At 41.1% G+C, this 22825-nt stretch overlaps 1 protein-coding gene across 2 annotated transcripts; it reads left to right on the top strand.

Annotated features, from left to right (window-relative positions):
* Positions 1 to 934: 934 nt before the first annotated feature.
* LOC105871922 (zinc finger protein 267-like) lies at positions 935 to 19925 on the top strand. 2 transcript variants are annotated; one of them, XM_012765570.2, is made up of 4 exons: positions 935 to 1102; positions 5394 to 5520; positions 6010 to 6105; positions 16141 to 17132. In XM_012765570.2, the coding sequence occupies exons 1-4, from the start codon at positions 1073 to 1075 to the stop codon at positions 16647 to 16649; spliced, it is 762 nt and encodes a 253-aa protein (XP_012621024.2). In that variant the 5' UTR covers positions 935 to 1072; the 3' UTR covers positions 16650 to 17132. The 2 variants fall into 2 exon arrangements, with proteins under 2 accessions (XP_012621024.2, XP_012621025.2); XM_012765571.2 differs by lacking the exon at positions 6010 to 6105 and having other exon boundaries at positions 16141 to 19925.
* Positions 19926 to 22825: the final 2900 nt, after the last annotated feature.

The raw sequence follows: 22825 nt of genomic DNA on the forward strand, positions 1-22825 counted from the left end.
TAACCTTCCTGCCTTTTTTTTTTTCTTTTTTTTGAGACCCAGTCTCACTGTTTTGTCCATGCCAGAGTGCCGTGGCGTCAGCCTAGCTCACAGCAACCTCACACTCCAGGGCTGAAGCGATCCTCCTGCCTCAGCCTCCCGAGTACCGGAGACTACAGGCATGCGCCACCAAACTGGCTATTTTTTTGTGGAATTGGGTCTCTCCCTGTTACCCAGGCTGGTCTCAATTCCTGACTTCAAGTGATGCTCTTGCCTTGGTCTCCCAAATTGCTAGCCTTACCTGCCTGGCTGAAAAGCTGAAATTTTAAAATATTTTATTGTCAGCAGGGCGCGGTGGCTCACGCCTGTAATCCTAGCACACTGGGAGGCGGTGTCGGGCGGATCGCTCAAGGTCAGGAGTTTGAAACCAGCCTGAGCAAGAGCGAGACCCGTGTCTACTATAACTAAAATTAAATTAATTGGGCAACTAATATATAGAAAACTAATATATAGAAAAAATTAGGCGGGCATGGTGGCGCATACCTGTAGTCCCAGTTAATTTGGAAGTGGAGGCAGCAGGATTGCTTGAGCCCAGGAGTGTGAGGTTGCTGTGAGCTAGGCTGACGCCACGGCACTCTAGCCTGGGCAACAAAGCGAGACTGTCTCAAAAACCAAAAATCTTGTCACTATAGCTTCTAATTTTGAATATAATATATATTATTCATAAGCATATAACGTTATATATACACAAGGCTAACTGTGAATATATTCCTGGCCCTGCCAGGTCTCTGTGGGAAGAGGAAACTCTGGGCATAGCTTTGACTACGTGGGGTCCAAGAGCTGTCACTCAGGGAACTAAGGGGCCGGTCATGCTGTTCTGTCCAATCAGGAGCGCTTGCGTGGTAACTGTCCAATCAGGCTCGCGGCGGAACCGGACGGGGCGGCTCTTACAAATCTACCCGGGACTTTGGTTCTAGCGGCAGCTCATCAGGCGCGTTTGCCGCTGCTTGTTCCTCAGGGTGGGAGATCCAGGTGTGTCTGGTGCGGCCGGCGTCACCAGGCGACCTGCGGGTCCCGCAAGATCTGAAGGAGGATGCCGGGACAGCTCGGACGCCAGGAAACGGTGAGTGTAGCGGGGTTTGCAAAGGCTGGAAGTGCCTGTGGCGGTTCCCGGGGCTCCCCGCGTCGGCTCCGGAGTCCCCGCCGGTGCGGCTCGGCCCTGGTTCCCCTGCGGCCACAGGGCGGGGGAAGGACGGCCGCCGGGACCGCGGGGGTCCGGTCTGGTCCTCGCAGGACTCCGCACTGCCCGAAGCCGTCTCTGGGCAGGTCCGTCTGTGCCTGCAGCCCCGCGTCCCCGCCGGTGCGGCTCGGCCCTGGTTCCCCTGTGGGGTCCTCAGTCTGTGCTTTCTCCTGCTAAAAATTAAAATAAGGCACTGTTTGTCCCGGCCCGCGGGACCTTCTGTTACTCGCGGGGGCGAGGGGGACCGTGCCTGAAAGAGATGAGCGAGAGAAAGAAACGAGACCAAGCAAATGGTTGTCAAGGTCTGCTTATTTAGATTTTTAGTAGGTTTTATAGGCATACAAAAACAAGGAAGTCAAAACAAAAAATAGAGTGGTGACGATGAGGCTTGGGTCTGGGTTGATTAGCCCTAATCAGTGTCTTATCAGTATCCTGTTTTTGACTGATTACTCATCTCCAACCGGAACATTTGCAGTCAACACATCCTGGAGCATTCCGTGGTCAGCATGTCATGGACTGCATTCTTCTCGGAGCTATAGCTGGAATTTTCCAGGGCGAAGTCCGTGCGTAGGACAAGTCATAGGGGAGTTGAGGGTCTTTGAGGGTCCTTGCCTCTAACAACTGTTAAAAGTACATCCCACCCCTTTCTGTATGCCTCCTATCTGTCTGTACATAGCTTTCATTTTACAAATTTTCCTCTTTAAATCAGTGATTGGGAAACAGAAAGGAAGTACAAAGACTGGGTCTTTCATCTGAATGCTGCCTGGAATTTGGGGACATTTATCATTTGTCTCCCAGGGTATTATGAAGATTAACTCACACACTGGGATGTTCCCATCACAGAGCTCTGTAACATAATTGAGATCACCTGGCACCTGCTCAGATTACATTAGAATACCCATTAACAGAATACACATTAACAGAGTACACATTAACACATGTATACATGTCATTTTGGTAATGTAGACTCACTTGAACATTGCTGCTTTCTCCAGCATTCTGTAAACTTTGAAAGGCCATCAAAGAGAGTTGGGGGCTGATTCTGTCGTTATGCCTTATTCTAATCATTCACTGTAGCCTGTAATGTACGTCTGCTGCAGGAGGCATCGGTAGCCAGTATTTTCTTCAGACAGTTACTGCCTTGTGACATGATAAGAGGCCTGAGTTTCTGCACTTAAGCAAATGTTGCCCAGCTCCCACACGGTGGGCCCCCGTGGTGGGAGTCTGGAGGCCATAAAGATAAGGAGAAGATTCCCAAGGTCCTGCCGGGTGAGATGGTTGGTAGTCAATGACGGGTAAGCTTCCTCAAGGTAGGGGCAACCTAAGACAGATACAATGGTGTAGGACTGCTGGCTGGGAAAGAGAACAAGAAGTTCTTCAGATGGCTGCATTGCTTTATGTTGCTTATCTTGGCCTTGGCTTTTGAGCTATGTCCTGCTCCTTAATTAACCGTTTTTGAGGTCTGAGATCATTGGACCATTGTTCTCGCGTGAAACAACTCCAAAATTAATAGTTATCGCTGCTATGCTCACATGCTCAAGTACAAGGAACTAACCTTGGGTGTAAAGGGTATAAAAATAAAGCAACCAGTGAATTGGGCACTCGAGTCATGTACTGTCAGTGAGTGTCTGTGTCGTTATTTTATGTTCTGTGTCCATCCCCCGTCCTCTAATTGGGCCACAACAAAAGAATGTGATCTTTCATGACAGTATTTGTGTCATGATAAGAGTGTTGGGTGTAAGGGACTGTGTGATGTGCCTGCTATATCTGAGTGCTACTGATAATGGGTCTAGGGAGAGCATTGCCTGCATTAACAGGGACTTGCTGTAAAATTCAATTCATAAACTCCTTCCAAACCTGCAGAACCGCGTTGCATAGAGTGGGGCCTGGAATCCCAAAGGATGTCTATGCTTGAGAGACAAGAGTTAACTAAGAGTTTCTCAGCCCAGGCTTCCAGTTAGGGTCACATGGCCACCACCTGAAGACACGCCATCACCTGTCCCCTCTCCACAGATTCTGATATCTATTAGATTCACATTATGGTTTAATTTTTCCCACTCATATCACAGTGCTGATTATGGTCCAATCTGTGTTCATCGACACCTGATACCAATTTTTCCCATTACAAAGGATCGTAACTTTATTCTGTACGTTAAGATGCTATCAGTAAGATTCCTTCACTATAAAGTTTTGTATTTTTCTCTTTGTCATTAATGCCATCTTGGAGGAGTTTACTGAGTGATATGTATAAACCATCTCATTTAATGCAAAAACTCCACTTTGTTTTCAGTTTCCATTTCTTTATGGCTTCCTTTGGAGAATAAAGGCTTTCATACTTGATGACTGGATAGACTGCTTTTGAAATTGGGAGATTTAAAACAGGCCTCAGGCCGGGCGCTGTGGCTCACGCCTGTAATCCTAGCTCTTGGGAGGCCGAGGCGGGCGGATTGCTCAAGGTCAGGAGTTCAAAACCAGCCTGAGCAAGAGCGAGACCCCGTCTCTACTATAAATAGAAAGAAATTAATTGGCCAACTGATATATATATATATAAAATTAGCCGGGCATGGTGGCACATGCCTGTAGTCCCAGCTACTCGGGAGGCTGAGGCAGAAGGATCGCTTGAGCCCAGGAGTGTGAGGTTGCTGTGAGCTAGGCTGACGCCACGGCACTCACTCTAGCCTGGGCAACAAAGCGAGACTCTGTCTCAAAAAAAAAAAAAAAAAAAAAAAAAAAAAAAAAAAAAAAAAAATAAAACAGGCCTCAGTCTTATAGGTTTCCTTTTTTTTCTCCCCTAATATCACAAACATAAGTTACTTTATTACTTCTCTGTATTTTCAAAGGAAAGAAACAAGAATTAACATATAAGTAATATATTTAAGCATCTTAAAGCTTTATAATATAACAAATGTGGCACATTAAATAAATAAAAATTGAAAAAAAAGATTTTATTTCTGTTTATATCATTGTGTGTGCTGGTCTCCATAGTATGCCTAAAAATCATCAACATAGCTTTATAAATGTTTTACAATTAAATATATTTCCTTAAAAGGGTTTTACTTTATCACATTTACTATGTATATAGTTACCATATCTGTGTATCTGTGTGTACAAAATGTAAGTATTTGATCAGTGTTGTGTTTCTGCCTTCCTGTTTTCATTACTCTTCTTAGTTATGAAATCTGCTGTGAACATTCAGTTGGGGCTGTCTGTGTAAAGTGACCTGTATGTCCCTTTGAGATAAATTCTAAGTCAGATAAACTGGGGTAAAAAACGAGCTCTGCTGTTTATTGGATCATTGGCAAAATACTCTCATAAAATAATAGTATTATTTTTTTCTCATAGATTCTTTTTGTGGTTTTAAGCATTAATATATGAAAAACTGCTGGAATGACATCTGGTATACAGTAAATGTTCAAAAAGGATTACTGCTTTACTTACTGTTATGTTATAGTTCGTATATTTCATAATACTCTCAATTCCACATCATTCATGATTTCTTCCCTCAGAGTTCTAAATCTGTCCTTTCCAAAGGTGTGGCTTTTAGACCTGAGGCATTGGTGTCACTGGTGAGCTTGTTAGAAATGCAGAATCTGGGCCTTACCCAGATCTCCTGAACCAGAATCTGCCTTACAACAAGATCTCCGGTTCATTGTTATACCCAATAAAATTTGAGAAATATGCTTCTAACGCACCATGGCTTTTTCTTCCGAGCAATTGATACAGCTGATTCTGTAGGATGTAAATATATCACTCAAAACTGTGTATTCATGTGTTGATGTTTTAGTTTTATATTTTATATTCTATAAAAACATAGTATCTCCATTAATTTTGTAGCTCTTATGTCATTCTCTTTCCACATAAGTGGAGAATACCTTAAGAAATATTAGGGTGTTAAAATGTATCTTCTTGTGTAATTCAGGACACTCACAAACTACTCAGGGCCAATAGTCTCAATGTCCGCATTTTGTCTTGGGTACAATTAAAAGCTGCCCATGGTCACATGGTCATTTATTCATTTATCCATTTCTGATTTTTATTCATGGACTGTTAACAGTCATGTGGACACAGAATTCTCTCTGGAGGAGAGGGAATACCTGAACCCTAAGAATTCTTGCTACAGCTACATGGTCAATGTATTTTATTGTATTTTATTTTATTTATTTTATTTTTTCAGGAACTGTTGACATTCAGTGATGTGGCCATAGACTTCTCTCCAGAAGAGTGGGAATACCTGGACACTGCTCAGCGGAATTTGTACAGGGATGTGATGTTGGAGACTTACAGAAACCTGGTCTCTGTCGGTGAGAATTACTTACCTCCAGAATATCTAATATACCTCAAGGCTTTCATTTCTTTTTTTTGCAGAATGTGTTTTGGGAGCTTGTGCCTTGATTGTATGAATGAGTTAAGTTTCCTAGTTTCAGGGAAAAAAATGGGGGATTTTTAATGTAAAGAAAAACATCTTTTTTTTTTTCTTTCTTCAGGTGGTTTGATAGTTTCACTCTACCATAGTGGTGACTCTAGAAATTCAGTGATGTAAAATATTGTCCACACCTTAAAATCATATTTCTCCTTTTTATTGTTGATTCAATCATACTTGAAAGTAAAGCACTGGATCAACAAGTTTAAAGTGCTTCCCAAATATTCTACAGGAGTCGTCAGGAAATAGTATTTAGGAGAATAACTTTCTAAAGTTTTTGATAAGATTGTCTCTTCTCCTCTGAGTACAATACTAAGTTCAAGATTGAAGAACCCCATACAAAATTCATGTGCCTTTTCTAATAAAATAGAACTTGCTGTCTCTAAGCTGGACCTGGTCACCTTTTTGAAACAAATGAAAGAGTCCTGGAATGTGAGGAGAGAGGATGCAGTAGCCCAACACCTAGGTAGGTGGGAGTGCATGCAGCAGATGACACAGGTGAGAGGTTCAAAGGTCATGGAGGAAGCCAGACCTTAACATGTGGTCTCAGAAGCTCTGCCACAAGGAAACTAATTTTTGAGAAGTCTGGGTTTATTTCTCTTGCTCTCATAGAAGGACATGTTCTTTCTCGTGTTCTTAAATTATCTGAGGATTGATTCTCACTAAGACTGTGAAAAATTTTATCTGAAAATTCCCTTTGCTCTTCACTGATCCTCCATCAAATTCACAGTGAGAGCCAAAGTCCTTCCCTTGGAATGCGAGGGCCTACGCTATCTTGTCATCCATTCCCTTGGAGTTCTGGAAAAATCTGCATATAGATGACTACTTGTATGTTAAACCATTTTTTAAGTTCTGCTTTGTGTGCTGTCAGAATTGTGTGAATGTAGTGGTGGGCATTGTCATATTTGGTTTAGAAATCTAAGGAATACTGTAGATGGATGTCAGATATTAATATTTTCTGTTTTATTAATTTCCAATTCTATGGAGGTTTCAAAGGTGATATTACAGATACTGAGACTCTAATTTTATCAGAGTACAAAGGATGTCCCTTTAAATTTTAAAATACATATTAAACATTAAATATTTAATTAGATTTTTAATTTTTAAATGTTAAAAAAAATCTAATCATATAGTTTAAATTAACAGTTTCTTTTAAGAATGAAGATTAGAAATTTAAAGTGGATATTCACAATATCCATGTTTATACTAGTTTCATGTGCTATTCATCATATATTTCTTTGTTTTGTTTTTGAGATAGAGTCTTTTTCTGTTGCCTGGGCTAGCATGCCACGGCATCAGCCCAGCTCACAGCCACCTCAAACTCCTGGGCTCAAGAAATCCTCCTGCCTCAACCTCCTGAGTAGCTGGGACTGCAGGCATGTGCCACCATGCCCAGCTAATTTAATAGAGACAGGGTCTTCCTCTTCCTCTGGCTGGTCTTCCCTTCCTTACCTGGCACAATCCTCCATCCTCGGCTTCCCATTGTGCTGGGGTTACAGGCATGAGCCACCGCGCCCAGCCTAGACCTTTTTTTTTTTTTTTTTTTTTTTTTTTTTTTTTTTTTAAGACAGGGTCTCACTTTGTTGCCCAGGCTAGAGTGAGTGCCGTGGCATCAGCCTAGCTCACAGCAACCTCAAACTCCTGGGCTCAAGCGATCCTACTGCCTCAGCCTCCCCAGTAGCTGGGACTACAGGCATGTGCCACCATGCCCAGCTAATTTTTTCTATATGTTTTTAGTTGGCCAATTAATTTCTTTCTATTTTTAGTAGAGATGGGGTCTTGCTCAGGCTGGATTCGAATTCCTGACCTTGAGCAATCCACCCGCCTCGGCCTCCCAGATTGCTTGGATTACAGGTGTGAGCCACCACGCCCGGCCACTTTATACCTTTTTATATTGTTTATTCATTAAATTATTTTAGCTGTCTTTATTTTTAGTAGTTTCATTTTGTAGCTTTTATACTAGAATTAAAAGTGATTTATAGGCTGGGCATGGTGGCTTACATCTATAATCCTAGCACTTTGGCAGGCACTTTGGCAGGCCAGGCGGGAGGATTGCTGGAACTCAGGAGTTCAAGACGAGCCTGAGCAAGAGCGAGACCCTGTCTCTACTATAAATAGAAAGAAATGAGCCCAACAACTACTGTGTTTCCCCGAAAATAAGACAGGGTTTTATATTTCTTTTTCCTCAAGAAGACACCCTAGAGCCTATTTTCAGGGGACGTGATTTTTTTTATATATGGTACAACAATCTACATTTATTCAAATACAGTTAAGTCGTCTTCTGGAACAGCATCATAACTCTCCAAACCCTGAATTCCATCCTGAATTTCTTTCGACTCTATTTCCTTTATGTATGGTACAACAATCTACATTTATTCGAATATAGTTGTCTTCTTCTTGAACATCATGATGAGTCTCTAAATCCCGAATTCCATCCTGAATTTCTTGCAACTCTATTTCCTTTAGAACCATTGGCCCCAATCTCTCATGTCGAGAAATAGAGCTCTCATTAAATGAGCAGGGCTGGCTTATTTATGGGAGATCCAGTGAGCACTGGGTCCAGTCTGCACAGTGGAGCAGAAATGATTTCTCTGGGCTCAGTAGGAGACTGCTTGCTGAAGCTTTCCCCCTGTCCCCTGGTGTTTGTGGTGGGTGAGAGAGGCCCGCAGTGCTGAGTAAAATGGCAGCCACAGCTTTCCTTCTTCTCCCTGGGAACACACAATACCTAAAGCAGAGCGTCCTGCTCCTCACTTCACTGAGGAGACCTTCCCCTCAAAGCCTCAGCTTGCAGCACACACAGGATGGCCGGGACCTTACAGAAGGAGCCGACCTTGTTGGTGGGCTGCCTGCACCTTTCCGGTCACCTCTGGGATAGTAGCTGTCAGGATGGAGGAGATGAGAAGGGCTGCTGGTCTTCTTTAGCATTCCTGGAGGAAAATCATGGGCTGTGCAGATATGCTGTGTAGCCATTCCCATCACTAGGTCTTATTTTAGGGTTAGGGCTTCTATTGCACAAATGCTTACAAAACCTGCTAGGGCTTATTTGATGCATAGGTCTTTTTTTCTGGGAAACATGGTAAAAATAGAAAAAATTACCCAGGCGTGGTGGTGCATGCCTGTAGACCCAGCTACTCAGGAGGCTGAGGCAGGAGGATCGCTAGAGCCCAGGAGTTTGAGGTTGCTGTGAGCTAGGCTGACGACATGGCACTCACTCTAGCCTGGGCAACAAAGTGAGACTCTGTCTCTAGAAAAAAGCACCTCCAGGAGACTCAGAGAAAGGGACAGGTACTGCCTTGTGGGTGCACAGCTAAATGCAAAGACCATGGGTTGGATTTCTCTGCCCCATTTCCCTTGTTGGCTTATCCTTGTGTAAGACACAGCCTGTTACAATAGAGCCTGGGCACTGCAGAGGGGGAGCCAGGGTTCAGTGGAAGGAGGAGCATCTGGGTCCACCATAGTGGTCCTGGTTAGTCCTTCTGAAGAATGCTGGGCTTTCTTGGGGGATCCCTAGAGTGCACTAGGATGGAACCTTTTGCCTACCTCACTGGATTGCACTGCACCTGGGCCACCTACCCACCCTTAGGCAGAAGACACCCACCAGGTCATCTGTAAAATGACTCTGGGATCCCATCCCAGAGGGTCCCCAAGTCACAGCTGAGAGCACTTGAGCCTTAAGGCTGTAAGCCTTACCATAGCGTCTTGACTCCAAGAGTAGCCCCCATGGTGGTCCCTCCATAACCCATCCAGACTCTTCTTTGGAGGCAACTGAGGACACAGCAAGGAGCTACCTAATATCCCCCTCCTAATGCTGTAGGCTCAGAGTCTGTGGTCCTGCATTTCTACAAAGCAGCCTCAGATTTCTCTAATTCTCTCCACTCCCAGTTTGAAGCAAACAGCTTGCAGCCTAGTCATAGGCAATCCCAAGGAAAGCCTGGCTGATGGTGACATGGACTGGCCAGGGGTGAGAGGAGGACTTGGGAGCTGGAGGTGGGAAAACTCCAGTTCTATTCCTATTAAAGGACCTTCTAAAGGGTTTATGTCCAAAAAAAAAAAAAAAATCACTGGTTGTCAGTGATTCTTTTATCATGTCTAAGGCTGGCAGTAGTGAAGGAAATAGTCAGAAATTCACAGTGTATTTATTGTTTGAAACTATATTATTAATATTTTGTGAGAGAAACACTTTTGATATTTAAAGGTGATTTTTTTTTTTTGAGACAGAGTCTCACTTTGTTGCCCAGGCTAGAGTGAGTGCCCTGGTGTCAGCCTAGCTCACAGCAACCTCAAACTCCTGGGCTCAAGCAATCCTACTGCCTCAGCCTCCCGAATAGCTGGGACTATAGGCATGCGCCACCATGCCCGGCTAATTTTTTTCTATATCAGTTGGCCAATTAATTTCTTTCTATTTATAGTAGAGACGGGGTCTCACTCTTGTTCAGGCTAGCTTCGAACTCCTGACCTCGAGCAATCTGCCCGCCTCGGCCTCCCAGAGAGCTAGGATTACAGGCATGAGCTACCTCGCCCGGCCTAATTGTGCATATTTATAGGGTACAGTTTAAAGTTTTACAGATATCTTATATAACGATAAGATCATAGTGTTTATTTCTTCATGCATATTAGTTCTTTGTGATAAGAACACAAGCTGGTCTTCAAATTTCAAACTAATATACAATATCTTACTGTTAACCATTGTCCTCTTACTATGAAGTAGAAAATCAAAACTTGCCTCATCTTCTATAATTTTGCAAAATTATAATTTTGTGCCCATTGAGAAATCTCACTTCACCCTCCCCTTCCCGTGATCTCTAGTAACTATTGTTCTACTCTCTGTTTATGTGATATCAACCCCTTTCTTTTTTTTTTTTTTTAGATTCCAAACAAGTACAACCATACACTATTTGCCTTTTTGCCTGGCTTATTCACTTAACATAATATCCTTCAGATCTATCCATTTTTTATGCTAGTACCATGCTATTTTGGCTACTCTAGCTTTTAAGTGAATTTTAAAGTCAGGTACTGTGATGTGTCTAGGATTGTTCTTTTTGCTTAGGATTCCTTTGGCTATTTGGAATATTTTCTACTTTCATATAAATTTTAGGCTTTTAAAAGATTTCTGTAAAGAATACAATTGTTTTTTTTTTCTTCTTAAGACTAGTCAAGTATAGTAGTGAGGAGAGGCGAAAGTAGTAGAACAAGGAGTCCAATCTGTAACTGATTGTGAAAAATCAAGTGATATACCTTCGGACCAGCCAGCAATTGGTATTTTGATAGACATTGCATTGAATCTGTAGATTATTTTGGGTAATATGGCCATTTTAAAATTATTTTTTCAATCCATTAACACAAGGTAACTTCCCATTTATTCATGTGTATTTCAATTTCTTCATCCATGTTTCTTTATTTTCAGTGTAGATATTTTTCACCTTTTTAATTAAGTTTATTATTAGGTATCTTAATTTTTTATGGCCATTTCAGATGCAGAAAAAGCATTTGACAACATTTCTGTATGAGAGAAACACTGAAGAAATTAGGTATGGAAGGAATATCTGCCAACCCCATAAATGCCATATATGACAAAAAATGTTAACATTATAGTGAACAGAGAAGTACCGAAAGCTTTTTCTCTGAGATTTGTGAGTTTTGTTTGTTTCTTTTGTTTTGAGACACAGTCTCCCTCTGTTGCCCCAAGTAGAATGCCATGGCATCAGCCTAGCTCAATATAACCTCAAACTCCTGGGCTCACTTACATGATCTTCCTGCCTCAGCCTCCTTAGTTGCTGGGACTACAGGTGCATTCAATTGCAACCGGACAATTTTTCTGTATTTAGTAGTAATGGGGTCTCTGTTGCTCAGGGTAGTCTCGAACTCCTGACCTCAAGCAATCCTCCTGCCTTGGCCTCCCAGAGTGCTAGGATTACCAGTGTGGGTCACCGCAGTGGGCCTTTCTCTGTGATTTGGAACAAGACAAGGATATCCATTTTCACAACTCCTATTCAACATAGTACTGGAAGTCATTGTGAGACCAATAAGAAAAGAGAAAGGAAAAATTAAAGTCACTCAAATTGGAAAGTAGAAAGGCAAATTGTCCTTGTTTGCAGAGAAGAGATCTTATATTTTATAAAAACCTAAAGACTACCCCACAGAAAAAACTTTTGGAACTATGAAAAAATCAGTAAAGTTACAGAATACAAATGAAATAAAAAATTAATTGTATTTCTGTACACTAACAGTGAACTAAAGAAGAAATGTCAAAATTCCATTTAGGAAGGCTACAAAAAAGTCCATTTTGAATTCTCATTGGTGTATAGTGCAAGGGCAAGGTCCAACTTCAATTTGGCCAATTTGAATTTCTAGTACTCCTGGCCTTATTTGTTGAAAAGACTGTCCTTTCCTCACTGTGGTGTTCTGGAAGCTTTGCTGAGCATAGCTCAGCTGAGTTGACTATATGCACAAGGCTTTATTTCTGGGCTTTTTAATATGTTTCATTATCTGTTTGTCTTTTTGACAGTACTGCACTGTTTTGAATACTGTAGCTTTGTAATGTTTTGGATTCAAAAAGTATAATGACTCTAACTTTGTTTTTCTTTTCCAATATTGTTTGCTTTCTTTTATTATTGGTGCAAATTTCTATAGGTATTTTGTTAGAGATTTCATCATCAGATGTGTAGCTCACTTTATGTACCCTAAGCATATTAACAATATTAAGTCTTTTAGCTCTTTTTTTTTTTTTTTTTTTTTTTTTGAGACAGAGTCTCACTTTGTTGCCCAGGCTAGAGTGAGTGCCGTGGCATCAGCCTAGCTCACAGCAACCTCAAACTCCTGGGCTCGAGCGATCCTCCTGCCTCAGCCTCCCAAGTAGCTGGGACTACAGGCATGCGCCACCATGCCCGGCTAATTTTTTCTATATATATATTAGTTGGCCAATTAGTTTCTTTCTGTTTATGGTAGAGACGGGGTCTCGCTCTTGCTCAGGCTGGTCTGGAACTCTTGACCTCGAGCAATCCACCCGCCTCAGCCTCCCAGAGTGCTAGGACGTGAGCTACAGGCATGAGCCACCGCGCCCGGCCTTCTTTTAGCTCTTGAACAAGGGTGTTTTCAATAGTTTTTTGTTTAATGTTCACATATTCATGTATGTTGTGAACATATCACTATCCTTTTGGTTTTTACTACTAGTTTTATTCTATTGTATTCAGAAATAATACTGTGTGGATTTTTATGTACTAAGATTTGTTTATTATTTATTTTTCAGTATATTATGGAGTGCAAATGTTAAGGTTATGTATATTTCTCTTGCTGCCTCCTCCCCCCTTGAGGTGGACCTTCAATCGTGTCCATCCCTCAGTTGGTGGGCATCGTACTTATTAAGTATGTATATACGCATCCCCTCCCCCCTACCTGCCTGACACCTGATAGATGTTATTCCTATACGTCCACTTAGGTGTTGTCAGTTAATACCAATTTGCTGGTGAGTACATGTGGTGCTTATTTTTCCATTCTTGGGATACTTCACTTAATAGAATGGGTTCCAGCTCTATCCAGGAAAATACAAGAGGTGCCATAGCACCGTTGTTTCTTATAGCTGAATAGTACTCCATGGTATACATATACCACATTTTATTACTTAGATTTGTTGAGACTTGTTTTGTAGCATTAAGATTATCTCTGGTATAATATGCTATGTTTGCTTAAAAATAGTGTGTATTCTGTTGAGTGGAGAGTTCAGAGTAAGACTTTTTGGTATAATTGATTTGTAGTGTTGTTCAAGTCCTTTATTTCAATTTTGTCCTTTTGTCTGTTTATTTCTTTTGATTATTAAAAATGTAACATCAAATTATCCTACTGTTCTGCTACTGTCGGATTCTTCCTTCAGTTCTATAAAAGGTTGCTTCATATATGTGAGAGGTGTGATGGTAGGTGCATATATATTAATACTTGTAGATTCAAATATATTAATACTACTAGCTTCCTGATCAATGGAATCTTATATAATCCCCTCTGTTGTCCCTTGTGACAATTTTTGTGACAATATTTTGTTAATGTTAACACTATTTGACATTGCATTGAATAACGTTTTTTAATTCTTTTACTTTATGCATGTATTCCCTTATGTTTAGAGTGGGTCTTTTGTTTTTTTTTTTTTTTTGGAGACAGAGTCTCCCTCTGTTGCCCAGGCTAGAGTGAGTGCCATGGCCTCAGCCTCGCTCACAGCAACCTCAATCTCCTGGGCTCAAGCGATCCTTCTGCCTCAGCCTCCTGAGTAGCTGGGACTACAGGCATGTGCCACCATGCCTGGCTAATTTTTTCTATAGGTATTAGTTGGCCAATTAATTTCTTTTTAGTTATAGTAGAGACGGGGTCTTGCTCTTGCTCAGGCTGGTTTCAAACTCCTGACCTCAAGCAATCCACCCACCTCGTCCTCCCAGAGTGCTAGGATTACAGGCATGAGCCACTGCGCCTGGCCTAGAGTGGGTCTTTTAAAGAAAGCATAAAGGTAGATCTTATTTCTTAAATTTATTAAGAGAAAATATGTGTTTTGATTGACTAATTTATTTTTATAGAAAATAAATACCAAGAGAGAATGACTTTCATTTTGTTTTTGTAAGTCTTATAGCTCTTTTATTCTTCTCTTGCATTGTCTTTTGTTTTTTGGGTTTTTTTTTTTTTTAGTGACATGTTTTAATCTTTTTCTCATTTCCTTTTGTGTAACTACTATACTTGCATAATTGTTTTTCTTTTTAATCCCAGGAGTTGAGTTTTGTATCTACGAAAAATATTGTCTTTGTAGTTCTCATAGATATTACAGAAAACATCTCAAAGTTATACCAAACTATTTTCAGTTGACAACTTTCATTGCATACAAAGTCCCTGCCTTTCTACATTGCATTCTCTTGATGTCAAAAATTATATTATTTTTGATTTTGTATCCATTAACAAATTTGTGGTTATTTTACAGCTTGTTTAAAAATCTATAGCAGAGTTTAAAGTGTTTTATTCACTGTAATTATAACACAATACTATATGTATGTGTATGATTACATTCACCTTACATCTTTATATTCCCATAACTGAGTGTGGCTAATATTTTAGTTTTCAATATAAAAAATTGACTCTCTTTTTTTTTTTTTTTTTTTTTGAGACAGAGTCTCACTTTGTTGCCCAGGCTAGAGTGAGTGCCGTGGCGTCAGCCTGGCTCACAGCAACCTCAATCTCCGGGGCTCAGCGATCCTCCTGCCTCAGCCTCCCGAGTAGCTGGGACTACAGGCATGCACCACCATGCCCGGCTAATTTTTTGTATATATATTTTTAGTTGGTCAATTAATTTATTTCTATTTTTGGTAGAGACGGGGTCTCGCTCAGGCTGGTTTCGAACTCCTGACCTTGAGCAATCCGCCCGCCTCGGCCTCCCAAAGTGCTAGGATTACAGGCGTGAGCCACCACGCCCGGCAAAAAATTGACTCTCTTTAGCAGTTCATTTAGAGTATACCTCTTGGGTATAAATTGTGCAAGTTTTTTTTTTTTACTAAAAAATCTTTTGATCATCCTATTCAAGTGCCCTTGTGCATACTAAGTCATATTTTTCTTGCTGATTTCAAGATTTTCTTTCTTTGAAACTTTAAAATCTTTGATGACAGTGTGTCTTGTTTTGGCTCTATTTGTGTTGCTCCTGGCTGGAGTAGCTTCAGCTTCTTTAAATTTTATGCTATTTTCTCCCTGAACCTTAGAAAGTTCTCAGATATTGTTTATTCAGGTATACTCCTGCTTATTTTTTTTCATTTCTATCATTATAGGACTCTCATTATAAATATTTTGGCATGCTTGGTGGTATTAATAAGTCCCTTAGGCTCTCTGCACTTTTCTTCTCTTTTTATTTTCATTCTCTTAACTATAATTTCAAATGGCCTTTTATTAAGTCTGCTGTTGACCCTATCAAGTGAATATTTAAATTTGATTTTTATTTTTTGTTTAGTTTTTTTTAAATCTCTTTGTTAATACTCTCATTTCTTTATGCATTGTTTTCCTCCACTTATTTAGTTGTATGTGTTGTCATTTAGCTGGCACAGCACATTTAGACAGATATTTGAAATCCTTGTAGAATTACTTTATATATCATAACTACATTAGCATCATTTAAATATTTTTCTCCTTTCCCTGGATTACATTTCCAAGTTTCTTTGATGACTTTTCACTTTTGGTACTAAAAACACCTACCTACTCCATCCTTCAGATAATGGCTTTGTTCAGGGGAAATGTAGTACCATCCAGCCACACTAGACATTTTGGATACTTGTCCAAACTGTTGGCAGTATGTGTTTTATCTGAAATACTCTGCATGTGTATTTTCCCACTAAAAAGGTTTGCCTATTTCCTGTTAAACGCCCTTAAGCTTTACGTTCCATGATGAATTCTGTATGTTCTGCAGTCTTTCTGTTGCTGTAGTAGTTAGTCATTTTTGTTCTCAGTGAACTCAGCATGTCATTTACATTATGTCTGCATTTCTTTTTAGGACTACATATTAAAGGAAATAATAACCAGTCTTTTGAAAGCCCCAGAGAGACCCAGGACTTTGGATATAGGATTGGATTGAGTGTTCAGTCAATTATTTCTGAAGACCAGAGATTTGGAATTCAAGAGAATATTTCTGAATCTCACCAAGTTGATGAGCCCTTCATTAAAACTTTATTATTCTTTCACAAACCAATAATACCATTACATACGAAAACCAACAACTATGATCAGTATGGCAAGGTAATTACCCAGTCATCATTGCTTAACCAATTTCAGGGAATAGATAAATTGGAGAAACATTACATATCTAGTAAAACTTTGATGTCCTTTATCCAGAACTCTACCCTAAATAAGTATCAGGGTATTCATGTTGATGAGAGAACATATCAAAGCAATAAACCTGAAAAAAACTTGAACCAAGTCTCATTCTCTAGTAAATATAAGAAAGCTCAATGTGCAGAGATCCAGTACAGAGAAAGTCTGTCACCAACGTTTCAAGCTTATTAGCCATGAGGATACCCATATTCAGGACTATTCCTACAAATGTAATGAACGTGTAGAAGCTTTTGCCCAGTCAGGAAAGCATTCTCAAAATCAGGGAATTGGTTTTGGAGAAAATTCATACAGACACTATAAAGGTGTGAAAGTCTTTAATCAGTCATCCAATGTAAGAACACATAATACAATTGATACTGAAGAAAACCTCTACAAACCTGAAGAATGTGGCAAAACCATAAGCCAGAATCCACAGCTTGAATATGACAAAATTTGTACTGAGGAGAAACCTTACAAATGTAAAGAATGTGGCAAAGCCCTTTCCCAGTCAGCAAGCCTTAGACAACATCAGATAATTCATACTGGAGAGAAACCCTACAAATGTAAAGAATGTGGCAAAGCCTTTACCCAGTCAGTAAGCCATAGACTACATCAGGTAATTCATACTGGAGAGAAATCGTACAAATGTCAAGAATGTGGCAAAGCCTTTACATGGATGGCAAACCTTAGAATCCATCAGAGACTTCACACTGGAGAAAAACCCTACAAATGTGAAGAATGCGGCATGTCTTTTACCCAGTCCAGTGGCCTTAGAACACATCAGTTAATTCATACTGGAGAAAAACCCTGCAAATGCAAAGAATGTGGAAAAGCGTTTACTCAGTCTTCAAGTCTTAGGCAACATCAGATGATTCACAGTGGAGAGAAACCCTACAAATGTAAAGAATGTGGCAAAGCCTTTGCTCGGTTTTCAAAGCTTAGAATGCATCAGAAAATTCATACTGGAGAGAAACCCTACAAATGTAAACAATGTGGCAAAGCCTTTACATGGGCAGGAATCCTTAGATTACATCAGGCAGTTCATACGGGAGCGAAGCCCTACAAATGCAAAGAATGTGGCAAAGCGTTTACCCGGCCTTCAAGTCTTAGGCAACATCAGATCATTCACAGTGGAGAGAAACCCTACAAATGTAAAGAATGTGGTAAATCCTTTAGACGTAGTTCACAAGTCACTCAACATCAGAGAATTCATACCGGAGAAAAACCCTACAAATGTAAAGAATGTGGCAAAGCCTTTACCCAGTCAGGAGGCCTTAGACGACATCAGGTAATTCATACCAGAGAGAAGCCCTGCAAATGCAAAGAATGTGGCAAAGCCTTTACTACTCTTTCACATCTTAGACGACATCAGAGAATTCACAGTGTAGAGAAACCCTACAAATGTAATTAATCTGGTAAATCCTTTACCCATAGTTCACTACTTACTCAACATCAGAGAATTCATACTACAGAAAAATCCTAAAAATGCGAAGAATGTGACAAAGCCTTTAAGCCTAAATCACACCTTACTCAACATCAGAGAATTCATAACACCAAACTGTATAAGATATAATACAAGTGAAAATAATTTTAATGTAAATACACAACTTGGAAGTTACCAGATCGTCCATAGGGAAAGAAATTTTACAGGTGCAATAAATGTGTAGAAGTATTAAATCAAAATTTACATCTAACTACCTCAGTGGATTCACACAGTTAAAAACTAAAGCACACTTTCAGATTTTACACTAACCCAGAGTATTGTAGACAATGCGAAGTCGAAGCAGTTAGATAATTTATCTGCTCATGTTGTTCAAAAGCACAGGAACACTCACGTTTGGACAGGTATAGTTACAGTCAATGGGTAATTTGTATTTACTCTCTTTGAAATTTTCCAAAAGCAAATATTGATGTACTTTCATTTTAAAATCAGTTTATGTTATCCTTTCATTCTTAATGTCTATATAAGATATGTATTCAGTTGTTTCTACATCAGAGTTATGAGAGGTTTATTCAATATTATGCCAATTTTATTAACACCAATCTTCCATAAATGTTTATGGCAAATGTAAAGTATATTAAGAAACTCTAAAGAGGTTATTTGTGTGTTTGAATCATAAAACAATAATGCATGTAAATATACACTATGTAATCAGGGGTTTTATTCTGTATTAAACTAAGAAACTTTCTAAATTTTCAAATCATCGAAGGTAAAAACTAAAGCAAATTTTCAAAAGAAATTATGTTACCAGTTGCTCCTAAAGTATGAAAAAACTGGCCAGTTGGTTAAAATACTGACGTATCTTAATAGTACAATAAAATACAAATCTTGAATATTATTTCATGTGTTAGGAGACATGGAAATCTTGAATGTTATTTCATGTAATAGAAATAAAAACATCTTCACAGATATCAGAAAAGAGTGAAGTTGTCTCCTATATGAGAGGCTGTATATGTGTTCAATTCGATGTATACTAAATAATTCGCATCAAACTTTAGAGACACTTGGCTGGGCACGGTGCCTCACGCCTGTAATTCTAGCACTCTGGGAGGACGAGGCTGGGGGATTGATCGAGGTCAGGAGTTCGAAACCAGCCTGAGCAAGAGGGAGACCCCGTCTCTACTATAAATAGAAAGAAATTAATTGGCCAACTAATACATATATAGAAAAAATAAGCCGGGCATGGTGGCGCATGCCTGTAGTCCCAGCTACTCGGGAGGCTGAGGCAGCAGGATTGCTTGAGCCCAGGAGTTTGAGGTTGCTGTGAGCTAGGCTGACGCCATGGCACTCACCATAGCCTGGGCAACAAAGCGAGACTCTGTCTCAAAAAAAATAAATAAATAAATAAATAACAACAAACTTAAAAGACAGTATATAACTCTAACATCACTATATTAGAGCAAAAATAATGTTTCTTGGTGTTTGTGACCAAGGAACATCTAGTGAGTTTTAAAATGCTTTAGGCCAGATGTTAATTAATTTGTTTTGATTAATAATATTCAATTGCTTTTTTTAATTCAATTGTTCTTAATGGTTTAACACAGATGTGCAATGAATAAAATGCTACTCTGCCACAAACGTTAAACTATGTTATCTTGTCTACAATTATAGTTAACAAATGAAAATAATGTACTAGTTGAGCAACACAATGGAATAATATCTAGTAATCACTGTATTCTGAGGAACAAAACTTTCAATAATTTCAGAATATTCTCATAGTTACTATATTGTTTTCCTTATTTTGTAGTTATGGAGTTGTTGATATGCTTAGAATAAAGACCATATGGGAGAATAATTCAGTTCTATACCTTTAAATCCTAAATCATTATTCATAAATTTTCATCCAGAATTTGTCTTTGTGCATAGCTTTTTCTGGTCCAACTGAACACATAGAGATGTTTTGTTCAGATTTACATTTAATGCAATATACAATATATTAAGCTATAAATAAACTTTGTGTAAGAACTATAGAGGAAGAAATGCATGTGTGTACCTGTCTATAGAAGAAAAATGGGAAGTAGATCCAAACAGATAAGTTCAGATGATTTCATGGTTGACAAGCAAACTAGACCTCACAATTTCTCAAAGCAAACTTAGTTTCTACGTTAAATTTATTTCTTGCAGATCTCATGTCTCCAGGGTGCAGACTCTCCCCATGCAAATTCTGTCTTTTTAACTTGCTGCCTCTTCAGTTTGAGTAACTATTTGATTTTCTGGTCCTTCAAATTGTTGAACATCCGTGGACTGTCACAAGGCTCACACTTTAGCCTGGTGGGTCTTCCACCCTTCAAGCTGCACAAAACACCAGAATTGAGTTTCCAACTGCATCTTCTGAGTTTCAGACTTATCCACAAAGCTAACTGCTGACACAAATGTGGAGGTTTTCATATACTTTTCTAACTGTAATTCTTCATCTAGCTTTTGCACCTTCATCTCAGCTGATATCTGTCTTCTGTAACAACTGGCAAAGCTCCTAGTAATGGCCAGTCCACTGTTAATACCTCATGGTGATTTTCATCACTCCAGGGTGTAATGTGGTTCTCTCCTAATGAGTTCTCTAGTCCTTACAGGTTAGAGGCATTCCTGTACTCACTAAGTCCATGTGCATGTCACAAATGGGCACCACCACCCCAAATAGATCAGGAGTAACACCCCAGAATTTCCACTCCCGTAATTTCTTCTTCTTGCCCATACTTTGGTTAATGGACTGGTACTGGCTATCTTGCCACTTGTTTTGTAAAATGTCCATACATGCAAAGTGAGGCCCAAATGCAGAAGGAGCCAAGAAACCAAAGAAAGAGACAGATAAATCCAATTTGTCTCTAGAGGGTGACTGATTTGTGAATTTATGGGCAGGTGCATAGTCATGGGTGGCAACAACACAGGTGCGTCTCCATGCTGTTGCACCCCAGATATGGGGCCTATATACCATTTAGAAAAAGGGTATACCTGTTAATGTGCAGCACAGTTAAAGTGGACCTTCCAGGAGAAGACAAAAATACCAATGCCGTGGGCTTCACAGCTTGTGATTTGTGTGATAAATCAAGGTTTTTCATCTAAGGTCAGAATTTATCCTAGTATGTACTCTTACACAAGGAACAGTAAAGTAATATTCTGAGAGGTATTTCTAGAACGGGGATTAATCACAAGTCCACATGGCGTATGAGCACCCAAGAGGGAGGTACTTTAGCCTCCTCAAAATTCCCTGTCCAGTCCATGGGACCCTTAGTGTTCTGAGGACCCGTGGAAACTCTCAACCAGGCAGTTTGGATCTGTTTGGTTCTCATATTTAAGGTAACTGAACTTACACAAGTCCTCACTGTAAGGCTGGTGGCAGGCACCCCTCCCCTCCCTACAGAAAAGAAGGCCACAAGACCCACCAAAAATAATGACCAGCCCAGCTGAGTTAAAAAACAACCACAGCCGAATGTTCACCCAGATAAGGAGTTTTTTGGTTTCACATCCTGGATTCTGCAAATACCACCAACCTGTCCTATTTCCGCCTAAGATAGCATCAAAGGCCCTAACCCCCTCCAAACAGGTGCGGCTTCTCTGACCTCATTCCTTGGGACCAGTGATCCTAGCCCTGGAGCTCTCCATAAAGCCACATTGTTTGGCCCCATTCTGTCTGCCTTTTCCTTTCTCCACCAAAAAACCTTACATTTGGTGCTGAAACCCAGGAGCAGTGTCTTGGCCATGACAGCCCACCTCCAGGCTGGCCCCGTGTCCTCCCTTGCGCTTCTCTGTCTTCAGACCAGGACCTCAACCAGACACCAGTCTGCTAATTGGCCTGGGTTAGTCCCTCTGCCTTTGAGGTCCTGGCCCTATTTGTCCATTCCAGGGGCTCTGTCCATTAAAACCTTGGGCCCAAGTAAGAGATCCTCCACCATAATAACCTTGGGCCCCCTTCTTGCTCCGGGGGCCATCAAACAGGCCATCCCAAAACTCTGCAATACCCTGCTTCATTCTCCCATGCTAAATAAATCTCCGTAACCCAGGCAAACACTTCACCCTATATACCGATGGGCCCCAAGGCATTGCCCAGGGAGCACTTACCCAAGCCGTTGGCCCCACTCAGGCCCCTGTGGCCTGCTTCTCCAAACAGCTAGATACCCCTGTCTGCAGTGGGCCGCCCTGCCTTCAGACACTGGCCTCCGCCGCCCCCTGGCTCACCCTGAGTCAATACCTACAGGTCTTCTCCACCCACCATTGACAGGATCTTTGCACCGCACCACTCCCTAGCTCCTCTCATCCCTTCCAGTATAGAAGCATTCCATCCTTTGTTGAAAACACCTCTATGTCTCTATCTCGGTCTCCTACCCTCAACCCGGCTACCCTACTTGCTGTCCCCATGTAACGCTGGCCTCACACAGCTGCTCAGGAATGACGGAGGCCTCCGCAGCCCCCAGGGCGGGCCTGTGGGACCAGCCCCACCCACGCCGAGCTCGCCCTGTGTGGACGGCAGCTCCACCCGGGCTGATGGCAGGCGCCGCGCCCCACACCACCGTCCCCACCTCCCGCTGCAGGCCGCGGGCTCCCTGTGGGCACCGCTTCCCAGAGGGCTGAGCTCGTGGTCCTCGCACGAGCCTTACATCTGGCCAAAGGCAAGACTGTGCACGCGGACACAGACTCTGAATGCGCCTTCCTGGTGGCTCACTGTCGTGCCGCCGTGTGGCCTGAGCGTGGCTTTTATCACCAAGGGCTGCTCCGTCGCTACCGCCTCTCTGGCTGCTCGCCTCTCCACGCTGTCCTGCGTCCCTCACGGCTCCCCGGCCACTGCAGAGGACACCAGACGGAGGGCTCTGTCCGTGCAGAGGGAAACCACAGGGCCGACGCTGTCGCCGGACGCTGGCCTTGGTGACCCGCC

Source organism: Microcebus murinus, chromosome 13 (assembly GCF_040939455.1).
Source record: "Microcebus murinus isolate Inina chromosome 13, M.murinus_Inina_mat1.0, whole genome shotgun sequence".
Lineage (NCBI taxonomy): Eukaryota > Metazoa > Chordata > Mammalia > Primates > Cheirogaleidae > Microcebus > Microcebus murinus.

Excerpts from the sequence above, each read along its gene's own strand:
- LOC105871922 (XM_012765570.2), top strand. The coding sequence starts at position 1,073 with ATGCCGGGACAGCTCGGACGCCAGGAAACG. Across the intron at positions 1,103-5,393 it reads AGCTCGGACGCCAGGAAACG|GAACTGTTGACATTCAGTGA; the intron begins GTGAGTGTAGCG and ends TTATTTTTTCAG. Across the intron at positions 6,106-16,140 it reads TGCAGTAGCCCAACACCTAG|GACTACATATTAAAGGAAAT; the intron begins GTAGGTGGGAGT and ends ATTTCTTTTTAG.